Consider the following 22808-nt stretch of genomic DNA (forward strand, 5'->3'; position numbering starts at 1 on the left):
CCACTGAGACTAAACATTATGAGTGTTTTCAAATAATTCTGACCTAGCCTTCACCTTTATCATGCATTCAGATAAGAAACAATACACACAATATACTCAAACATAGAATAAAAATAAACACTTAAGAACAAAGAGGTGCAGTTCACAAAGGATCAAATCAAAAATTGGAATTAGCCATTATACTGCAGTACTTTTGTGTATGATTCAAGATGTATTAATCTGATAAACACTTTGAAATAATCAGCAATCGTGCAGAGACACATTTCAGTTATCTTGCAGCACACATTAAAAACATGTATGCAGAGGAAAATTAAACATTTCATAGGATGCCCCTTTGCAGTTAATCATGTTTTCTCAAGCAAAGACAATGTTGATGACAGTCACTTTTTATGTGAAAATAATATCAAAGCTTTGCATAGAAGGATATGCTTCACGAACTGCTGATTTCCTAAGCCATATCTTCACTGGTCATTGCAAAAGTAATTCAGCAGAACTTATCACAACACAAGCAAGCTAGCAAATGCATGGAATGATTCTGCTTTTAGACTGCTTTCTCTTAAGTTGTGTTTTCATCACTTGGATAGATAAAAAGGTCCATGTGTACGATTTAGAAATATCTTTTTGGAAGAACTAAAATTCACATTGAGCCCACCATATTGTAGCTACTGTATAATAGCCCAGAACAGACAACCCACAAACTTCAGTGAGGGGCTTTTCAGCCTGGTGGCCTTCTTCAGACTCAAGCAACAGAAGCCAAACTCCACCTCAAGCAGCCCCAGCCCAAACTGTCTTCTTTCACCTACTCCTAATAGAAACTCCGATTGTGTTATCTGAAATCAGTGTAATTATACGCATCATTTTAACAGCCTTAAACATCCTCACACAGGTAAAGAGATCACAATAAAGGAGCTATTTCAGCTAATACTAAGTGTAATCTATATACCACTTGCCCTTGCCCAGATCGTTCTATGTCCTCCTTAATACAAATTCATATTGAGAAAGGTGTCCCTTCCTCCAAGGAAGTAACTTGGATGTTTTGGTTTTTGGGGTGGGGGTGTAAGGAGCAAAATGCAGTGCAACGCCAGCCAGATGTAGTTGGTAATGACTTCTAGTATATTAATGAGGAGACTGTACAATGAGAATCACAAGCAGCATTTCTTTAGAGTGAAAGTCTTTCGTGGTCAAAGAGAGCTTGAGTTCAGTATCACAATGAGCTGCTGTGGAGAACCACACTATCACTGGAATGCACCAAGCAACCCAGAGAAGAGGCAAACAGGAACCATCAATCCATCCATCCATTTTCTACCGCTTATCCTGTTAAGGGTCGCAGGGGGACTGGAGCTGATCCCAGCAGCCTTCGGGCGAGAGGCCGGATACACCCTGGACGGTTGTCAGTGCAAACATGAAACAGAAATGCTTAAATGAAGCTTGTGGTCAAGGACAGAAAGCTGAGGCAAAGAGCAGAGGTGGTTTGAGGGAGGCAAAGTCATAACCAACATACAATCTGAAGAATGCTGGAGAGTCTTGCATGAACAACAAAGAACTACCTGATAATTAGTGACTGGAGAGGAGCAGAATATATACCAGGTTGAATGTTAGTAAGGAGCAGCTGCTTGCACTGGTGAATGGAGGTGGTTGATGAGGAAGGACTGGCTGGTAGACAGGTGAGCTGGAGTGAAAAACTACTGAGATGAGGCTGGTAGAATGCAGACTGTAACATGGAGCACTACCGAATCTGCCACTTGAGAACTCTGTCCCCCCACGGATCAAACATAGATTAAGACTTGACATGTTTTTTTAATGTACCTCTCGTGAAGTTCTCCTTCTAATGCATACCGAGATTAAGTTGTTAGTGTTGTTAATTAAGGGCTGATGTCTTAATGTCTTAACTTTGTACCAATATCAGTTCAGAGTTTTGTCCTATGAAATTTTTGTTGTTGTTGTTTTTAATCTTGGAAATGTATAAATTGTGATGAGGTGGTCTTCACTTGTGTATATATTGATGCATTGAACTGACTGACTGTGGTGGCCATTTCTGTGATCACTGAGCGTGATTGAGTAATCACCAGCAGGTGAGCTATTAGAGCCTATCTACAACCGAGAGCCTTGGCTTCTGTGGTGGAATCCGAAGAAGGCCAAACTGGCAAACATCGGTTATTAAATATATGTATGGAGACTTGAGTGTGTTACATTTCTGTTTGATATTAGTATTTCCACTATTGAGCACCTCACCAGAAACCTTGGTGTGCATTACCCCCTATTTTTTGCCATTATTAAACTAAAAACTTTGCGCTAGTTTACGTTTTCTTTCTTCTTATTTATTTTGTGTATTTGTTGGCCCTGTGATGGACTGGTGATCTGTCCAGGGTGTACCCCACCACTCGCCTGAAGGCTGCTGGAAGAGGCTCAAGCCCCCCCATGACCCTTAACAGGATAAGTGGTAGAAAATGGATGGATGGCCCAAACAACCACTATGATAGAGAGCAGCACCCAGCAAAGCCCATTTAAGCATGCATTATGGAACAGTTGCTGCCAGTCAGGTGCTTATCATCCAGTCCCACAACCATATAAAAACAATGGAATCAAGTCATGGCAGGTAAATTTGGCACATTTCACTTACAGTATACCATACGAGGGAGAATAACGTGCAAACATATTTTTTTACTATTTGGAAACAATAGTCACAAAACCACAAGTGAACATTGACATTACCATGAATGCTTGAGCACCATAATACCCAATACCCAATCTATACATGAAAACAAAGCTTAAGCTTGTCATTTTAGGTTGGACAGAATCAACAGTCTACTCGAGGAAGCTTGAAGGTCATTTAATTTATCAAAAGGGTCATTGAAACAACATAAATACTGTATAAAATAGACTCTGTACACACACATATGTACATATACATATGAATATACATATATACACATGTATTATATATATACTGTACATATTTGCACACACATTTTTTATGTATATATTTTTTTTCAAACAGGCACTTGACTAGGTTCCAACTTTGTCCTCTGTTTGAAACAAGCCCCATTAGCTCCTGTCTCATGCTCTTGCCAGTACGATTAAGAAAAAATGATTCAAAAGCAAACCTACAATCTTTGTAACTCCTTTGTGGTGACCTTAAAGGCATAAAAAGAAGTCATTGGACATGGTTAACTCTCTGCATTGTGCACCCTCAGATTTTTGATCACAGGAATTACTTTTACATAATTAAACATTACTGCAACACTTTCGATTTCATTTCTATTTTTCATGAGTTCAAACGTAAGATCAAAACCATTATATTCACTGTCCATTAAAAATAAACTTAATGCATATTCCTTGCGCCTGACATGCATTGCAGCACTTCTGGTGTAAACCAAATCATTGATAAAAATGGCTGCATTTCGCTCTAGCAACAGTGGCAGAAATGCATCCTGTGTAAATTAGGGGTTAAACTTGCTGGAATTCGTCCTGGGCATCCACCAACTTCCTGATATTTTATTTATGCTTTCTACCATCTCTGACATGTTGTGAAAATGCAGGACCATCCACAGAGCGACACATACTTTGCTTACATCATTCCACAAAATCATCTTTGAAAATGGAGTTTAAAAAAATTGGCCAAGAATGGATCCCTAAGGAACTGATACAATGATGGGGCATGGTGTCAAACAATGCCCAGGGTTCCTGATGGATCTTTCTTAAAGATAATCAGCAGCCATGTGTACAGTCTTCCAGTCAAGCCCTCTGATGTCAATTTAGTACAAGAACACTGTGCCAGGCCTCTTGTAATCTGGGGAAACAATGCACACGTCACCACTTTTGTTGAGGATGTTGTTACATGTCTGGGAAAACACTATGCATGGGTAAGCGTGATTTGTTCTGCATCTGAATTGCTTCTCAAAGATGTGGTCATGGTGGCGGAGACAGCTCTGGATTGGGATGACTGGCAGTTTCCACTGATAGGGGAACATACCATGACTGAACGGAAGTTAGAACCAATGGCTGAGTGGACTGGCCAGGTGGACTGGTGATCCTTGCTGGAATTTAATCAGACTTTGATGCTTGTTCTGTTCCAGGTTGTGCAAGATGTTCTTGACATCGTTTGGTCTGAAGCGGGCATTGCCATTAAATGATGATGGCTGGCAGGGATCCTATGGATGTGCATGTGCAAGAGGCAGACTACACTTCTCTGAAAACATGTTGGAGAAGATTGTTGTGAATGTCTATCAATCACTGAGACTTTATTTGTGTGCATTTTAATTACGGAATATTCATAAATTCAAGTGTAAACCTTTCTATGCAATATAGCCTCCGTCTATTTCACAAAGACCAGCACTAACTGCCAAAGAGAATTACACAGGGGCCATTCTTAGGTGCTGTGTCAAAGTCAAATGGACCCTGCACATGTTGTTAGGTCTAGAGTTATAAAAGTCTAAAACTCCCCACTCGTAACTACTGCTGAAGAAGACTCTTTGATGAAAGGTGAATTGTCTTCAAGGAAACTGAAACAGTCCAGTTGACTCTGACACAGCATGTAAGAGATACCATAACATGGATGACTGAGAGTCTTAACAGACAAACTTTAGTGTTACCAAAAATGCTTTATATTTTGGTTCATTGTGTTGTTGTATGTGAGCTCTGGGTTGCAGATTCTTTGAGGTAGCGTGAGAGTCAATGGCCCAGCTGGGGTTCATGTGGACTGTTAGGTGCTTACTGATCCAACCGGTATCTATGTGGGTCTTATAGGGCCAGGGGATCCAAGAGCAAATGGGTTTTGAGTTTCCCAGGGAGGGTGCAAAAGACTGTATTGTAGGTGAGGGAACAGATAATGATCAAGGCTATCTCCCTTTGCTCAAGGATGGTTGCTCCAGTTTGGCATTGGTGGATTCTTTGACTTCTCTTTCAAACCACCTTTCTTCTCTGGCTAAGTTGTATACTTTGCTGTCCTCAAAGGAATGTCCCTTCTCCCTTAGATGTAAGTGGTAAGCAGAGTCTTGACTGGAGGTGTTTGCTCTCCTGTGCTATGTTTTCTGTGAACCGGTTGTTTTGTTTCCCGGGAAGTATAGATCAGTGCAATCTTGACTGTACTGGACTGCATAAACTGCTTTTTTTGTCTGGGTGTTTTGTCCTCAGGGTGGATGAGATTCAGCCTGGGATGAGGTATTTGTTGAAGATCCTCCTGAGGTTCTCCAACACTCCCGATTGGAGTAGCCACAAGCTTTCAAGGTCTTCCCTGATGTGCTTCTGTTCCTTCTCTTTCCCCTCTGCCCATGTGGGTATATTCTCCCGCCCTGTAGTTTACGGTTCTCTAGCTTGAGCTCTGGGGTCAGGATTTTGGTAGAATGGATGTTACTGTATGTTATGTCATGGATGACAGTATGGAAGTCCCACTGGAGAACGAGCAGGGAGTTATCAGAACCCTTACTTGTCCAGTCTGAGGAGAACCTTTGCTCCAAACATTACTAGATAATAAAACCCTTCAATTGGAACTCCCTAGTGTGCAAATCTTTATTTCTCGTCACTGTCAATTTTTCAAATCCAGCACCAACCAAGGAATGTGTTTGTCTTATTTTTACATTTATCACAGAAATCTGAAAAACACAAACATAATGACTTTAAAGAGCTAGTTATGTATATTTGAATAGTTTCTGTAGCCAAAATAATGAAGGCATGGCCATTCAGCCAAAATACAAAACCATTTCTGACATGAGAGAACAATAATAAAGCCACTACACTATGACATCAAATGGTGAAATGATAAACTACATTTATTTATGCATGGTGAAATTTCTAATGCCTGACACCTTCATGCATTCTTTAATACCAAATGCTGGGTGATATTTAGTTAAAATGTAATGGTTAACAAAACTTGCATCTGGTAGCATTTTTGGACTGTGGTGAGAGAACAATGAAATATGACCCATTTAGTGTACCATAAATATGCCACACCATTCTATAGGCTCTCTTGTCAATGGCAAAGTGCTTACAAACATGGATTTCAACACATTTGTAAACAAAATGGTTAAAGAAACCTTTTGTTTGCATATACGTTATCTTACATCTTTTACTTTAACGCATGATAAGAAAGAGACTCGCAGTGTTTGCAAAGTGAATCAAAAACATTAAGTGTTCAGTATTTTCTCTCTGCAACCTGGCTTACTCACAAAAACAGCACACAGAAAGCAAATGACAAGCTGTCAATAGCTTGAGGCTAATGTAAATAATAATCAGCACTGGGAACAACAGACAGCCAAAGCTGACCTCAATGGGCTTCCAATAGGCCTCCCATGTCTGAGTGGACCCTTCTTTTCTGCCCTGAGCTTTCACACCACATACTGGTAGGTCTCAGCCTTCCCATGGTCAGGGGTGGAGAAGGGGCTAAACCACAATAAGGAGAAAGGATGTCCGAATACCGCCTTCATGTTCATCCACTTAGTTTTTTTAGCCCATCTTCTCTCTTCCTTTTTCAATTGCTCTATGCCCTGAAAACAAGAGACAACCAAACTTCAGTCGGTGTGCTTTTGTGACCCAGTCAGCAATCACAAACCCTAATCCAACTGTTTTTCACTTTACTTTCATTTCAATATATAGAATTGACCCCAAAAAGTCACACTTGATATTTTCTCTGGATGACATAGGTTATAGCAGGGGTATGACTAGATAATGTGCCAAGAAATTTTTGGGATATAAAAACCTGATGTGACATGGGGAAGGGCTGGATGGTGATATTAGGTCATAGGAACCCATTTAATCATACAACAAAAATGAGCTGAATTCTCTTGTCTCTTTAGGGGCTTTGCTTGAAGACATGCGGGCACCCTCAGTCTTTGGATCCATCTCATAAATCAATAAGTTTTAGTGGTTGGAGCAAATATCTGAGCAACATGTCCAATCATGTTCACTGGAAGACAGCTGGTTTTGAAATAATTTCTTAAGATTCAAACCATGAAACAAAGTGGATCTTATCTGACAAAAAGTAAAACAAAAAACATGCAGTTTGCTGATATAAAGTCATCATCTTTGCAGGCACACAGCCTCAGTGGTCTGCTGTGGGGAGTGATGAATGCTGAACTAGAAAACTGTCACCCTAGAAAATTATGAGTGCGTCGACTAGCATGTGTTAGCATGCTAATGCTTACAAATGCTAATTCCAGTCATAAATGCGTAAGGTAATGCTTCAGACATCAAATACACAAACACTCAAACTTAGCATTGGCATGCTTGTGCTAAACTAATAGTAATTAGTATAGTCATGGTAATGCTCCAGTTGTGTTATCAGTCTTCTGACATTCAAAATCCAGAATTGCAAAGTTAGCAGAATGCTAAAGAGCAGGAAGATGTCATCGTATACAATGCTACTTCCGCAGTAAGAACTTGTTATATTTTCACTGTAAGCTTGTTTGTCCAAGATTTTGACTGAAATTTGGAGAGTGGGATATGTAAGGTTGGTCTTTCACTCAAAGGTAGAAAGGGTGACACATGTTTGGTTGCTATAGTCACCTTTTTATAAATCAATTCCAAATTAGTTTCAACAGACAGAAAACAATGACACGGGATGTTGAGGGATAGAAGAGATAATTCAATCTATTTGCTGCAAAAACATTAGCTCCTTAGGGGAATTCATACTGCAGGGAAACTCTATAAGTCACAATGTGATTAAGGGTTAAGAAGGAAAGTATTAGAACAAATTATATATACAAGGGATGTGTTTGTTGAAAATTTTCACTCAAATTTTGTCTTTTCTACACATGCCAATTGTTTCAGTGATTTCAGTGTTCACCTCATTAAATTTCCTGGACCCAATATCTCAAGTAGAGTGTATCATCACATCCATAGCTCAAAGTTATTTATTTTCTAAATAAATGTAGTTACTTGCATTCCTTTGTATTTCCTTGATATCAAAAGCCATTCCCTGTAATCGTAAAAATGCCATCAATGACTCTAGAGTTGCAAATTTAAAAAAAGTTCAAAGTAAGAAAAGAAGTTTGATCTAGATTTTATGATCTCACCAAACATGAGGATACAGTTCCCTTCTTTCGCTGTTACATTGACATCATACTTAGTTGCGTATACCTTTCTGTACTTTTTTTGTGACATAATGAAATAGTGGTTTTATAGAAAAAACTTTCACCTCAAATAAACTTTTGGTCATTAGCTTTATATTGGCACAGAGAAGCTCTAAAATCCTGTTTCAAATTCAGTATTATTGACACATCCAGGCTTTGCCCCACATTCAGATTATCAGTATGGTTATAAAGCATACGAGATCGAAAACATTACTCCAATTTTTTTCTTGAAATTATACTGTGACCATTTTATTCCTCCTCCCACATTAACAAACCAAGGAGAATAAATATGTCCCAAATAGAATGGTGATTCCATTTAGCTGTTCCAAGATCATCATGGAGTGGAAATAATTTTTAATCAGTTTCATTTTGGTAAATGTGTGCTCACCTCCAGCTACAGACACTAATAAAGTGTGGAGGATGCACTGCTGAATGCAAATTTGCCTATGCCTATGACATCATTTGAGTATTTTTGCTGAAGTATTTAACTCTGGCCTGAGTTTCATAGGTTGGAGAATTCATCACAGATCCCCTCAGTAACAGTGAATCAGGTGTTTAATTCAGAAATAAGTCTGTCCATGCACAAAGTAAATCTTATTTCTGAAAGAAACGTCTCCATTTTCTTGGAGCTTGTCACTTTGGTTTTCTGATTCATGTAAAATTAAAGCTGCAAGCAGCGTTGAACAGGCCATCACATCATCGAACACATCGGGTGCGCAGTCGAAGGTCTTCTGTCATGGGCACGTAGATGTTTTCAGACCTGGGCTGACAGCTCTGACTTTATCCAGCCCCCCCTTCCCTCCTTTGCTCTGTCAGTTTGATAAGGATTTTAGAGTACTCTTCTTGTGAAATATCCTCATAAATCCCATAACTTGGCCAAATCTTACATTGGAATTCACATTTTGGTTGGAAAAATGTTCCTGAATCCAGTGATACAGGTTGGAAAGTGGTCAGACATATAGTTTAGTAAGAAAGAAAGAAGCAGAACAGATACAATAGGGTCTTCGCCCCCTTGGGGCTCAGGCCCTAAATATTTCCTTTTGCTTTGCCTGGACTCAACTTTGGTTTATACTCAAAATGCTGGCTACAGCTGTGGCCTCGGGAAAAATATCATTTCAGGAGTTGTGCGTAGCTTCCATTTCTTCCTGCTATACCTTTATTTTGGACACTTCTACATAAATGAAAATAGCAGCCAACTTGATCTGTCTTGGATATACTGCAAGCCCAACCCAGAATGTGAGAAGCAAAATTGCAGTGAATGACTGAAGCTGCTTTCAATCCTTTTAGCTCTGATCTGCTCTCACTGCTCAGAACGCATTTGGAGATCAGACTTTAAAGGCTATCAAGTACACTTGGTAAATGGGCCTGACCAGATTCACTGCTTCCAGACGTGCATTCCAGCGTTCATCAGAAAGACAGTGTAGGGGGCACCCTATCCTCATGGCCAGTCGTTGGGGGCTTACACTGAAAAGTGTGTATAACATATTTATTTGACAAAAAAAACACAGGATGTGACTGAGCTGGTACGTGATGCACATGAAGAGATAATCACCAGTGGATTTAGTTTTAATATACATGCTTGTATCCCCTAAGCTTTTCTGGACATATTAGAGCCATTAGTATCAATATTAGTAGAGCCATATCTCTGAACATGTCACTGTTAGATATCAGTGCCGTGGTATTTTGTGTGCTCACCATCATCTCTGCTGTTCTTTCTCCCGTCTCCTTATCAAAATAATTGAATGTGAGAAATTGCACTCGGATTTCCCACACTTTTTCTTGTTTGTCAAAATATTATGATTATGTTCTACTTTTTATGAGCAATGTCAAGCATAGCTTTACATTTACAGAACACTATATTGCCTACATCTTCTTTTCAAGAATTGGTTCTGATACATGAGCGCTAATAAAACCATTCTGCTGGCTGACTGACTGCAGAGAGATAATGAGCCTGCATCCCCCCTTTCTTGGTGTGTCTACAGGCGTGTTGTGTTACAACCAGCAGTCACTCCATAGTACCCAATTTTTGTCCATTTCTGAGTGTCACTTCATTGTGATAGCTATCAATTCCTGTTGCCTTTAAAACATAACAGCCGATAGAATTGAAAATATAATTCTGAAGGTGTTTCCATGTTCAGTAACAATGCTGATGTATAAGGCCTCTTTCATTATCTGTCTGTACATTTTGAGCCACTTTATCTTGAACAATCACATTCCTCCCTTAGAATTAGACTGTTGCATGACATGTTTACGAGCTCAAAAGAAAAAGGAACACAAGGAGTGCAAAACAGTTGCTTTTTAATTCAGCTATAGACTACCCAGTCTTGCTCGCTTGTTTCTCAACCACATACAGATTTTGAGTGCAACAGATAACTTGAAAATGCCTTATTGTCCATGTCTGTTACACCGTTTATAGCCTCATCAAAAAGGGTTTCTTTTCCCCATGTCTATCTGGAAAACCATTTCCTCTCTGTCAACATCTTTTATATTTTCCAGCCACAGTCAAGGATAAACATATTGGTTCACTTGTTTGTTTTCCTGTGAAGCCGCATCTAAGACACTGCAGCAAGAGCTGGAGGTGTTAGCTCACCCTTCTTGGGAAAGCTTGCCCCTCTCTCAGATACACTTTGGGTGAGAATAGTCTCTCCTTCAATGCACCTGCTTTGGGTTGGGTGAGGTATGCACATCTCTCCCTCAGTTCACTACACCTCTCGCTCTGATAAAGGAATAGACAAATTACTCTCTTGTGCTGGAGGTGGGAAAAATATCTGTACCGCAATATATCAAGATACTTTTTCTTGATACAGTATCGACATTTCAGCTCTTAATATTTTTTTCAAATAATAATGAATGTATTAGATGCATTGTAAATACAAATAACTTCAACACCTCCACCCAGGTGTCACAGAACAGCTTCTACACTGTATGGTATTTTCTGTAGAAGGGACTGAGTATGTCAAGGGAGTAGTTAGTCAGATGTTAACATGACAGAGAAACCCAAGATTCCTCGAAACTTTAAAACAGACATTTAAAGGCACTTTTGTTTCCAAGTGAAGGAGAAAGAAGGAGTTTGACAAAGAAAAGGCAACTTGCAAAACCTTTCTCACTGCCATTTGATATTTAGGGAACACAACCAACTTTTAGACTCAACTAGCAAGAAACCATACCTGTTCCTGTAGAATATGTGGCCCAAGTGTCATGATACATATTGCATTGTTAGGTCCTTGCCAATACCAACACATAGGTATAATTTTAATAAAGTTTAGTAAACCTGCAATTCAATTTCAAGCTAGCTGAGTAGTCTGCTTAACATCAGCTTTTCACCTCTGTCAGCTTTGCATGTTAGTGTTTCTTCACATTATGCTTTAGCTGGGAATTGGTTACCTTTCTGCTTCTGTCATTGTCTTGCTTCCTTTGGACCTTAGCCTTAGCATACATGGAGAAGCACAACCAAGTGCCGGGGTTAATGTACAAAGACACGTACCCAGTATGGACTAGAGGTACCCAAATCCCAATGGGACATACCATCAAATGTGGTTGAGAAAAACAGGGCTAAGGTCTATCTATCAATCCATCTATCTATTATACACACACATTATATACACATATATATAAATATATATATATATATATATCCATCCATCGTCGTCTTCCGCTTATTCCTTACTTGAAAGGGTCGCGGGGGGGCTGGAGCCTAACCCAGCATCTACGGGCAAGAGGCGGGGTACACCCTGGACAGGTCGCCAGTCCATCGCAGGGCCAACATACAGAGACGAACAACCATTCACACTCACATTCATACCTACGGTCAATTTAGAGAATCCAATCAGCCTAGTCCCCAATTGCATGTCTTTGGATGGTGGGAGGAAGCCGGAGTACCCGGAGAGAACCCACGCAGGCACGGGGAGAACATGCAAACTCCACACAGAAAGATCCCGTGCCCGAGCCGGGACTCGAACCCGGAACCTTTTTGCTGTGAGGCCACAGTGCTAACCACTGCACCACCATGCTGCATATACACATATATAAATATATATACAGACATACACATAGATAGATAAATAGGCAGACAGATAGATAGATAGACACACTACCAGTCAAAAATTTGGACACACCTTCTCATTCAATAGTTTTTCTTTATTTTCATGACTATTTACATTGTAGATTCTCACTGGAGGCATCAAAACTATGAATGAACCCATATGGAGTTATTTAGGAAATGAAAAAGTGTGAGATAACTCAAAACATGTTTTATATCTAAGATTCTTCAAAATACCTGTCCTTTGCATTGATTACTGCTTTGCACACTCTTGGCATTCTCTGGATGAGCTCCATGAGGTCATCACCTGAAATGGTTTTCCAACTTTCTTGAAGCAGTTCCCAGAGATGCTGAGAACTTGTTGCCCCTTTTGCCTTCACTCTGCAGTCCATCTCATCCCACACCATCTGAATTGGGTCTAGGTCAGGTGACTGTGGAGGCCAGGTCATCTGGGACAGCACTCCATTACTCTCCTTCTTGGTCAAATAACCCTTACACTGTCCTGTAAAAAAATAAATGATGGCGCAGCTAAACACAAATTGGATGGGATGGGATGCTGTGGTAGCCATGCTGGTTCAGTGTGCCTTCAATTTTAATAAATCCCCAACTGTGTCACCAGCAAAGCAACCCCACCCCATTACACCTCTTCCTCCATGCTTCACGGTGGGAACCATGCATGTAGAGACCATCCATTCACCTTTTCTGTGTCCCACAAAGACATGGCGGGTGGAACCAACTAACTCAAATTTGGACTCATTAGACCAAAGCACAGATCTCCGCTGGTCTAATGTCCATTCCTTGTGTTTTTGGCCCAAACTAATCTCTTTTGCTTGCTGCTTTTCCTTAGTAGTGGTTTCTTAGCAGCTATTTGACCATCAAGGCCTGATTCATGCAGTCTCCTCTGAACAGTTGATGTAGAGATGTGTCTGCTACGAGAATTCTGTGTGGCATTTATCTGGGATCTAATCTGAGGTGCTAACTTGCGATTTCTGAGGCTAGTGACTCAGATGAACTTATCCTCAGCAGCAGAGTTCACTATTGGTCTTCCTTTCCTTGGGCAGTCCTCATGTGAGCCAGTTTGGTCATAGCGCTTGGTTTTTGCAACTGCAGTTGGGGACACATTCAAAGTTTTTGCAATTATCCGGACGACTGACCTTCAGCTCTCAAAGTAATGTCACTCAGCTGATTGGTTCTTGCCATGATATGAATTCTAACAGTTGTCAAATAGGGCTGTCAGCTGTGTACCAACCAGACTTCTGCACAACACAACTGATGGTCCCAACCCCATTAAGAAGGCAAGAAATTTTACAAGTACAAGGCACACCTGTGATGTGAAAACCATTTCAGGTGACAATATCATGAAGCTGATTGAGAGAAGGCCAAGGATTTGCAGCGCTGCCAACAAAGCAAAGGGTGGCTACTTTGAGGAATCTCAAATATAAACATATTTACAGTTACCTAGCAATTTTTTCTTTACTACATAATTTCATATATTTATGAATGTAGAAAGTAGTAAAAATGAATTAAAGAACATTTTGTGTGTATCTATCTATCTATCTATCTATCTATCTATCTATCTATCTATCTATATCTATATCTATCTATCTATATATATAAAATCAGATTTGTTGAGTTTGTTGATGCACGGAACTACACATATGCTGAGCTCCAGTGACTTTCTAAACGTTAAACAATGTAACAGAACACGTTCCTGAGTGGTCACTGTGGCTCATCTGCTGAACGTGATGTTTTTTTGGCTGTGTACTTGTTTTATTTTGGGGCATTTTTCTTGAACTCATGCCCACCTCAACTTGGCTGTTTCTCTGCACGCTGCAACCAGGTTGCGAGGCCCTCAAGCTTCACGCTCCTGGTGGCTGTATGAAGCAGAGCGGATTATCCAAAGCAGTTTTGTCAAAAACTACAGGGAGAAAAAGATTCTTTCCTTTATTTAAGTGGTGGTTAATCAAGCAAGGAAATGGTGAGCTGCCACTTGCTATCAATGTTTTGGCTTTGTCATCTTCTTCTGTTTCCAGCAGACTTTGCACTGTCTGGTGAGTTTTTGCAGCTGGAAACATGCAGAGGACTTGGGTCACTTCTGCTTGGTTAGCATTAGCAATATTCCATACAAAAACAAAAAGAAAAAGCCTGGGGCAGAGGCACTGTTCTGTGTAATTATGTAACTAAATTAATCACAGACTTTGTGATTTGCCAATTGAGTGGTCTCAAATCATGATTTCAATTTTAAATTAATTAAATATTCAGCGGTTGACCCAAGTGGGACCATTTACAGATTAAGAAAATAGAGGACAAAGCATAAACAGGGTTCCTACAAGTTTCAACAAGTCAAATTTAAGACCTTTTAAGACCTTTTTCAAGACCTTTTAAGACCTTTTTCAAGACCTTTTGAATGAAATTTTAGACCTATTCCTGACACCATATGATAGCTTTTGGTCATCAATGGAATGGTGAGATGAGCTTCACAACACACAAAATGCTTATTGTGGTGCTGAACCAAGTAGATCTAAACATGAAAAAAGAATCTCCAATGATGCATGGCAGCACCGACTAATTTGAAAAAAAGACAGATACAGAATTCTCAATTTCACCATTTATTTTGGCACTGAAAAATGAACACTACCACACTCCTTCCCTACAGAGAATGCAATTAGAGTAGGGGAGTGAATTGAAAACTTATATGAGTAATATAAATAATAATAATAATAATAATAATACATTTTTTAAAAAGTGAAAAATTAGTGTGTAAGAATTAGTGTGCATATCAGTTGCTGGAGATGATGTAAGATATCTGGCTCGATGCAGCCCTCTTACTTGTGTCTCATGTTTACCGGACTTTGTGTGTGACTCCAGAGCCTTTATCCCTAGTTGTTACCAGTTGTTTGTTGTTCCAATTTTTTTTTTAACACGATAGATCTAACGTAATGTCAATTTAAGACTTGGCGCCTCATTTTTGAGACCTACTACAAAAATTTAAGACATTTTAAGGGCCTTAAATTTCAGATTGTTGAATTTTAGACTTTTTAAGACTGCGCCGGCACTATGAATAAACCCTTGAGGGTCTCCATATGGAATACTGACTTGATCTGATTAATAGTTACTAAACAAAACAGAGTCAAATCTTCCAGTGAGGTAAGGATAAAGCTAATGAAACAGAGACTTCCTGATTTTCCATGTTTTCAATCCAACTTTCCAAAAATACAAAAGTAGGAAATGGCTGTAAAATCTCAATTAATTGTCTGAGAAACAAAAAATACAAAACTGGCAAACTGAATTACATTTTTCCAATGTTCCACTTTTAATTTTTTAGATGGAAAATTAAAACATTAGTCACACAGATCTCTTATATTTTTCCAATTTTCTACTTTTGTTAGTGTTCTGTTGTGCTTTTGTTCTAGTTCCCTGCAAAATGTGCTTTTGTTTTGATTCTGCATCATGTGTGCTTTGTTTTGACAGGCCCACATGTGCTGCTGTGTTGTGGCTGTGTCCCGCGCAGTCCTTTGTTCAGTTTCCCGCCATTTTTGAAAGCACACCTGTTTTGCTTTAATAATTATTTCTTGTGGGTATTTAAGCCCAGGGCTCTGTTTAATCCTTGCCAGATCGTGCCAGTATTTTCCCTGACCGATTCAGCATTGTTAGTTTTTGAGACCGTTACGATATCTCCGTGTTATGACCTCTGCCTGTTTTTTGACCTGCCCTCTGGAAATTGCCTTGGATACCTTTGCCCTGACTGCCTGTGATGCCTGAATCTTGCCTGTCCCTGTTTTTGACTTTGCCTGCTGTTCTTGTACCTTTTTGGCTGTTCATTAAACTTCTTGGATTGTGAACTGTAGCCTGCAAGTGGGTCCTTTCGTACACTCCCTAACAACTTTTAATATTTTATGTGAAAAATTAAAACATGTTACACAGATCCCTCAAGAAAATATGGATCAGGTTTGTGCTTTTTAACAACAGTCCAACAACAATATGTTTGTGAACTATTGGGAAGATTCCAGAGAGAAAATAGGCATAAACAGTTTATAGGACAATGGCAACCTGTTATAAAATATCTAGAGATACATTTATGTTTTATTGCAGTAATGTTTTATTATCATGAAGTTTTAGCCCAATGTAGAAGAGTATGATAGTGTTGTAACTTTTATTTAGAGCAAAGTAATGAAGTTTGTACAGGATGTACCAGGCTCTGCTTTCACTCCTAAGATAAGAGTTTGGGAACGGCCTTGGACAGTGAGGAGTCAGCGTCCCTATGATGAATGGAAAGCTGCTGAGAGGAGGAACTTTGCATATAAATGTTTGGAAGACACTGAGAGTGTTCAGTGCAGATGTAAACCTTTGCCTGTACTCCTTGCTGCAAGTAAAAACTTTAATTCAAATCTCTGTCTCTGAGAATTTGATCTTGTGTGTTGGGAAATTTTGTGGTACGAACTAACAGCAAAAATACAGTCTTTATCTTACAGAAATAATTTCCTGACACTAACAATTAACATTTTTACAAAATCTGGTTGGCCTTGAGTCAATAGCACAATTCATAGAGCTTTTCTGTTAACTATTAATTGAAACTTTAAATAAGTGAAGAACATGCGTGACATGGAAAACAAGGAGAAAGAACTTCATACACACTTAAACTATGACAGTATTATGAGGGGGCAATTGGACAAAGTCAACACAAAACTCTAAGAGGTTCAGGAACCTTTAGCCCTTGGGTTTGGGATTGCACACGTGTGGGAGACTTTTGCAGTAGGATTTACGATAGGATGTCTAAAGTATTTACCATCCACTGCCCCTCTATTATATTATTACTGAATGATTTTACTGGTGTAGATCTTTCTTTGACTCACCAATGCGAAAGACTTTTAAAAGCATAAAGATGGAAGACACCTCATGACCTGTCCTATCAACATTGGGTGAACACAGTCAAAAATCTTGCAAAACTAGAAAAATCTTTGGCCAGCATGCATGGCACTAAAGTTAAAAATATCAATTTGTGGTCTTCCTTTTACGATAGTATGTTGGTAGAGTAACCATGGTCTACTATCTTCATTGCTTACCCTTTTTTCCCCTTTGTGTGGTTGAATGTTGCATGTTGTCTATTGGCGTATATTTGTAACTGTTTTCTGTTGGAATTACAAAATACAAAATTGATCACAAAAAAACTAAAATAATAACAGGTTATGTGATGTAATTGTAAGGTGTAGGCTTGTTCTGCTAGGTGACCAGATTGTTTATCAGCAATTGAATGGACGGATCACAATTGTTTTCCCACTGACAAGTGGATAGCTCATTGACATGTAATAAATTTATTAATTTCTCTACTATGTAAAATGGAACCAATTCCATACTTGTATTTTACTTCTTTTGCAAAAGCTGTCATTAATGAGGACTGGCGGGGTGCAATAACTGTGCTAGCTTGGTGCAGTTTAGTAACCTCAGAGAGATGGTGAGTCCACAGCACTAATGTCGATTTGTGACTGTAAGCATCATTAGCTTTATATCAAACCTAATTCTAAATGGCAGACTATATAAATATAAAACTTTGAAAAGTCCAGTCACATAGCGACATTACTAGCAATTTTATAACTACAACTTGTTATTCACCTATCTGTTGATAATCATGGACACTGGTAACCAAGACCATTTATGAACTTGGACCCCTTCTGTTGAGGCTTATTTTTTTTTGCATCATTGCTTTTTTATTTGCTTGATTTTTTTTTAAATTTGTAATGTGAGTTGTTTTGTTACCCACTAACTCAGCTTTTCTGTCTGCCATGCTTGCTGCCAATCAGTTATTTAACTCCTCTCATCCTTTGCTTCATGGACTGTAAATGGGTGATCTCCATTAAACAGGATTGGACGATCTGAAAATAGAAAATACAGCCAAAACCTATTGGGGTGGTGGACCTAATGCACCTCTGGATACTGACTTGACCCCAGCTGCAGCATGTGACAACAACGGCAAAACATTTCCCCCTCTAATGTAGATTGTGACAGCCCCAAACCTCCCTTCTTTGCTGGTGGTAAATGGACTCAATTTATATAGCGCTTTTCTACCTTAGCGGCACTCAAAAGAGCTTTACAGTGTAATCTCATACACCCATTCATACACACACTCACACACTGATGGTGAACGCTGCCATGCAAGGCACCAACCTACTCATCAGGAGCAATTATGGGTCTAGTATCTTGCTCAAGGACACTTCAACATGGTCACCGGGGTCGAGGATCGAATCAGTGACCCTTCAGTTGCTAGACAGCCACTCTACCCCTGAGCCATGCCGCCCATGTGCTGTCTTTAGTCTTACAGATCCATCGCAGGGTGGGGCTTTGATTAGGTACCTAGGAATACCTGGTCAGTGTTTGAATCTGTGTGTGTGTTATTCTTGCATGAGGCTCAATGTTTCTGATATTGGTAATCTTGGTTAAAATATTACTGATTATTTCAGAGATCCCCATGCACTTCTCAGTACTGTTACCTATCCCATCATTCCAAAATTTCAGACACACCATAAGTACTTAACACTTGTCTTGCAGAGCAGAAGTGTAAATGTCACTATCTATATCGTAGCTACAAAACTGACTGGAAGAAAAGGTTAGGGCTGGCAAGACCATAGAATTTCGCACAAAAGAAAACAGGTTGTCAGCTTAGCCAAAAGTGAAGCTAGACAGAATGACATGGAATGTGGTTATCATCTACATTGACTTTGATCAGACATTTGCAAAGACTAAAAATTCTGTCCATTTGGAAAACTTATGTTCAATCAGCTCTCTATCATGATAATATGGGCAGAATGTGGAACGTTTACCTTTCTTCCATGTTGCCTGTACCTAGATATCGACACTTATTTATCAGAAAAGACAATCAGGATATTCAAAGAATAAACTGTATTTCCACATTTCTTGTATGCCATCTGCAACACAGTCCATCTCTTTACACTACCAAATTCAAATCACCCTATCTGCCATGTTGTCAAGCAAGGTCACTGGGGTGATACAGCTGTCTTAGCATTGGAACTGTGCAAATGTGCTTTGTGCAATGACAATAATGTTGACTCTGACTTTCTAAGGAGAGAGCACAATTGTGAAACTATTCAGTTGAAATACTCTGTGTTCTGCCAGCGCAACAATGTTACAAAAGCCTGAGAAATAAATCAAAATTTCACAAACCTGGTGCCATCTGGTTGTTGTCATTCATGGCCTGTATCATGGCCGTTTTTCTTTGCTTTCACTTAATGTGTTGACAGTTCATATTTCAGATAATGCTTCAAATGGAAGCAAATACTTGTAGGGAATTCCCTGTATCTCAGGGCAGACAGTAAAGGTTCAGAACAGTCAAAAAGTAAAAGGGGTGGCAACAAGGTGAAGAGCTGAAGGAAGTAAGACACTAAGAAGGCAGGGGAACTGTATGTTACTAAATGAGTTACTTACGGTCTCATCGGTACAAATGGAGTGGAGTTGGGTGCCAAACATCACAGAGGTGAAGATGAGGAAGAGGAGACCCTCAAAGCACAAGAGGATGAGGAGGATGACTGTTGCTGGTGGAGAGAAGGAACTGCACTCTGGAGGATGAGGGACACGGGGGAAGTGATGTGGAAGTGCAAAGAAGAGGATCATATATGAAGAACTGCTACAAATTACAATGATCCAGATCTATAGTGAGGATGAAAGTAATCTAAAGGGAAGACTAGCACCAGGAGGTTTAGGTTGATTCATTAAACCCTCAGAAATTACAATTACAGTGATATTAAAAATACCTTCAGGAAACATTGTTGCGACAAATTGGTCGCACATGTGCAACTACACAGTTGTATTGGTTGGACTGGCAAGCCAGATATACAGCAATCAAGTTAAAGGCCAGTCTTTCAACAAAATTAAAAAAGGGAAACAACTACTTACACAACTGCTACTCTCAGTTACACAGAATCCAGTCTACAGAGTAAGCCAAAGACTTGATATTTGATAACCAAATAACTATAGATTGACACTTGGGGTTCTTTTGTGTCATGCCAAAATATCTGTCCATTCTCAGCATGCTCCCTCTCGCCTATTGGTCGACACAAGCCCCACTTGGGTTAAGGAATAAGGTTGGGTTCACTACCCTCTCCTTTTGCATTCTCCCTTTGCTACTAATGTATCAAAAATGTGAGAGTATGCTCAGTGATATACGTGGGGGCCCCCTGGAAGTGAAAAACTGAAGTGGAGAATGTGTAAAGATGTTTGACCTATTTGGCCTATTGGTATGGTTGTCAGAGTGCATATTCAATAAAATAACTGTTGAGTGTAAATTTATTGAAGGAGTGTGGTGCTAGACCTGCTCTATGTGTTAAGTGTCATGAGATAACTTTCGCTGTGATTTGTGATTTGGCACTGTACATATAAAATTGACTTTACTTGACTTGAAGATCATCCTTATATCATACACCCATAGATAGAATCCATCATTTTGTGCACTTAAATTAGGTGCACCTAAAACAGTTCAGATGAATATTCTCTCTGTTATGCAACCACTTCCTTCATAATGCAATAGCTAACACAGACAATACTATCCTGTGATGGAAATATTTACTCAAATATATTTCTTAGCTGTGAATTAGTACTTTGGTGGCTATCAAGAGGGACCAATGAAGAAATGCTATAATACTCATGCAGTGCTTTAAGATCTGTGGAAAAAAAAATATTTCTTGGATCACATTCCATTTTTCATTTACACATCCAAACAATTATTTTAGTTGTGCAGCTGAATGCTAGGGCCTCTTTGTGCAGAATTTAATACTCAACAGGGACTGTCACATTCTGAGGTAACAAAAAAAAAAAAAATTTACCTTTTACTGGATGGGACAGGTGCATAAGAAAAATTTTGGTTCTAAAGGTTCAGTTCATTTTTTTCCATTTTTCATCAGGCAAACAGTGATACAAAGGGCAGTAATAAGTAAAATTATTGCCATGCCCTGATTTTGAATGCTTTAGCACAATCAGTTATTTGACATGAATATGGGAGCATATGAATTTCAGCATAACAGTGTTGAACTGTCTCGTCTACATATAACAATTCAAAACAAATGCAGAGGAGCAGAAAATATTATACTCTTTACAAGATAAAGTAAATATATTAGAAGAAAATTAATGGTTATTAGTGGCAGAATAAAACTATCAAAGTCTGAGATTCAGGCAGGCGCTGAACTATTACTTTGAGGGATTGAACTCTAATAAGAAATAGATTTTCCAGCTAATCAAAACATGTCATCTTCAGAAACAATGTGCTGTTAACATGTAACAATCATAAACACTAACTTGTGACTTGCTGCCATCGAGACATTAGATGACTGGGCCTCTGCTTTCAATGTTCAGGGGAAAATTTGATTGTGTTGGGTGGAAAACAAGACTTAATTTATTCCAATAACTGTAAATTTTCCCTTTGGAGTACATCTAACTTAAATGTGTGTCACAGACAATTCTGGTTATATTCATAACTTATCTAATAAATGTTTGGCTGTGGAGTTAAATTGTTAAATATACTGATCATCAAATTTTATCACAGTTTTTGTTTTGACCATTCTGCTCCACAAATCATCACTATATATCAACTGCTACCATTGACTGGCTTGAGTTTGGATGCAAAAGAAACTGCAAGCACACCTGATATAATGGTAAGTACAGCCTGTAATCACAATGCTAAACATAGATACAAGACTCTGGAAAGGATAAGCTGATGTACTACATGTATGTGAGGTCCCCATCCACCTATGTGAGTTTCTCTTTCTGACTCTAATTGAGGATAACACTGAATAGAGATAAGAAGTCAGATGGCTCACTCCTTTACACATTTTATTATGAGCTCTGAAAAAATATCCAATTCTTGCAAGAAATACAATTGAATGCCTGATCCTCTACCCCTCTCTCCTCAATGCTGAAATGCTAATGAAAAAGTTAATTTCTCCTTACTCTGTTTTCCCCCAACAATATCTGCACCTGCACTTGCCACGACCATTCTGCATGATGCTGAAACTCTAGTGCTTTCTTTACCTTTTGCACTTTATGTACAGTAAACATAAGTATGAAGCTACCAAAAATGACTCTCAATCTATCAACTATTTACAGATCAGTCAATTATTCCTCAGGATTAATTTTCTTCCCAACAACAATCAAATTTACCAATTCATCAGAAATGAGCTGTTTACCGTTAACATTTTTTTTACAAGAGAAATAATAGATTCACAGGATTAAAATGTTATCTGTATTTGTCTGATGAATCCAAGGCTCTGTGTGTGACTTTATTAAAAAACTTGCTAAAATAAACAGTAAATATATCAAGTATCTTATGATCAACCCAAAAAAGAATAACACTTTAGCAAAGGATATACATGAAATAGCCTGCAATGTTCCACAGTCCTGAGGGATGAATGCCAAATTAGCTATTTAATCACAGAGTGAAAATTATGAAAAAATAAAAGTACTCCTGACTAATGGCACTTTTGATTGACTCAAACGGACAGAACTCATGAACATTTCACATTTTCTAGTAGTCCCTCATCCAGAATAGCTTGTATGCTTTTTGAGAACTATTTCTGTTGTGGTATCAAACCTAGGTGGTGCAGTGGTTAGCACTGTGGCCTCACAGCAAGAAGGTTCCGGTTTCGAGTCCCAGCTTGGGAATGGGATCTTTCTGTGTAGAGTTTGCATGTTCTCCCTGTGCC

General features: G+C 39.0%; 1 protein-coding gene across 8 annotated transcripts in view; it reads right to left on the reverse strand.

Annotated features, from left to right (window-relative positions):
• Nucleotides 1-22808, reverse strand: part of LOC147253788 (palmitoyltransferase ZDHHC3-like) — a 47158-nt gene that overhangs the window by 3213 nt on the left and 21137 nt on the right. For 5 of the 8 annotated variants that reach the window (XM_086219083.1, XM_086219084.1, XM_086219081.1 and 2 more), the window contains one exon: nt 19543-19673. In XM_086219083.1, the coding sequence (XP_086075209.1) occupies nt 19543-19673 (131 nt within the window). Of the gene's footprint in view, nt 1-2596; nt 6483-19542; nt 19674-22808 lie in introns of those variants that run through there. The other 3 variants (XR_015118598.1, XR_015118597.1, XM_086219086.1) reach the window with 3 other exon arrangements.

The sequence above is a fragment of the Aulostomus chinensis genome, chromosome 11 (assembly GCF_037954235.1).
Source record: "Aulostomus chinensis isolate RoL2024-O1b breed Wild chromosome 11, RoL_Achi_v1.0, whole genome shotgun sequence".
Lineage (NCBI taxonomy): Eukaryota > Metazoa > Chordata > Actinopteri > Syngnathiformes > Aulostomidae > Aulostomus > Aulostomus chinensis.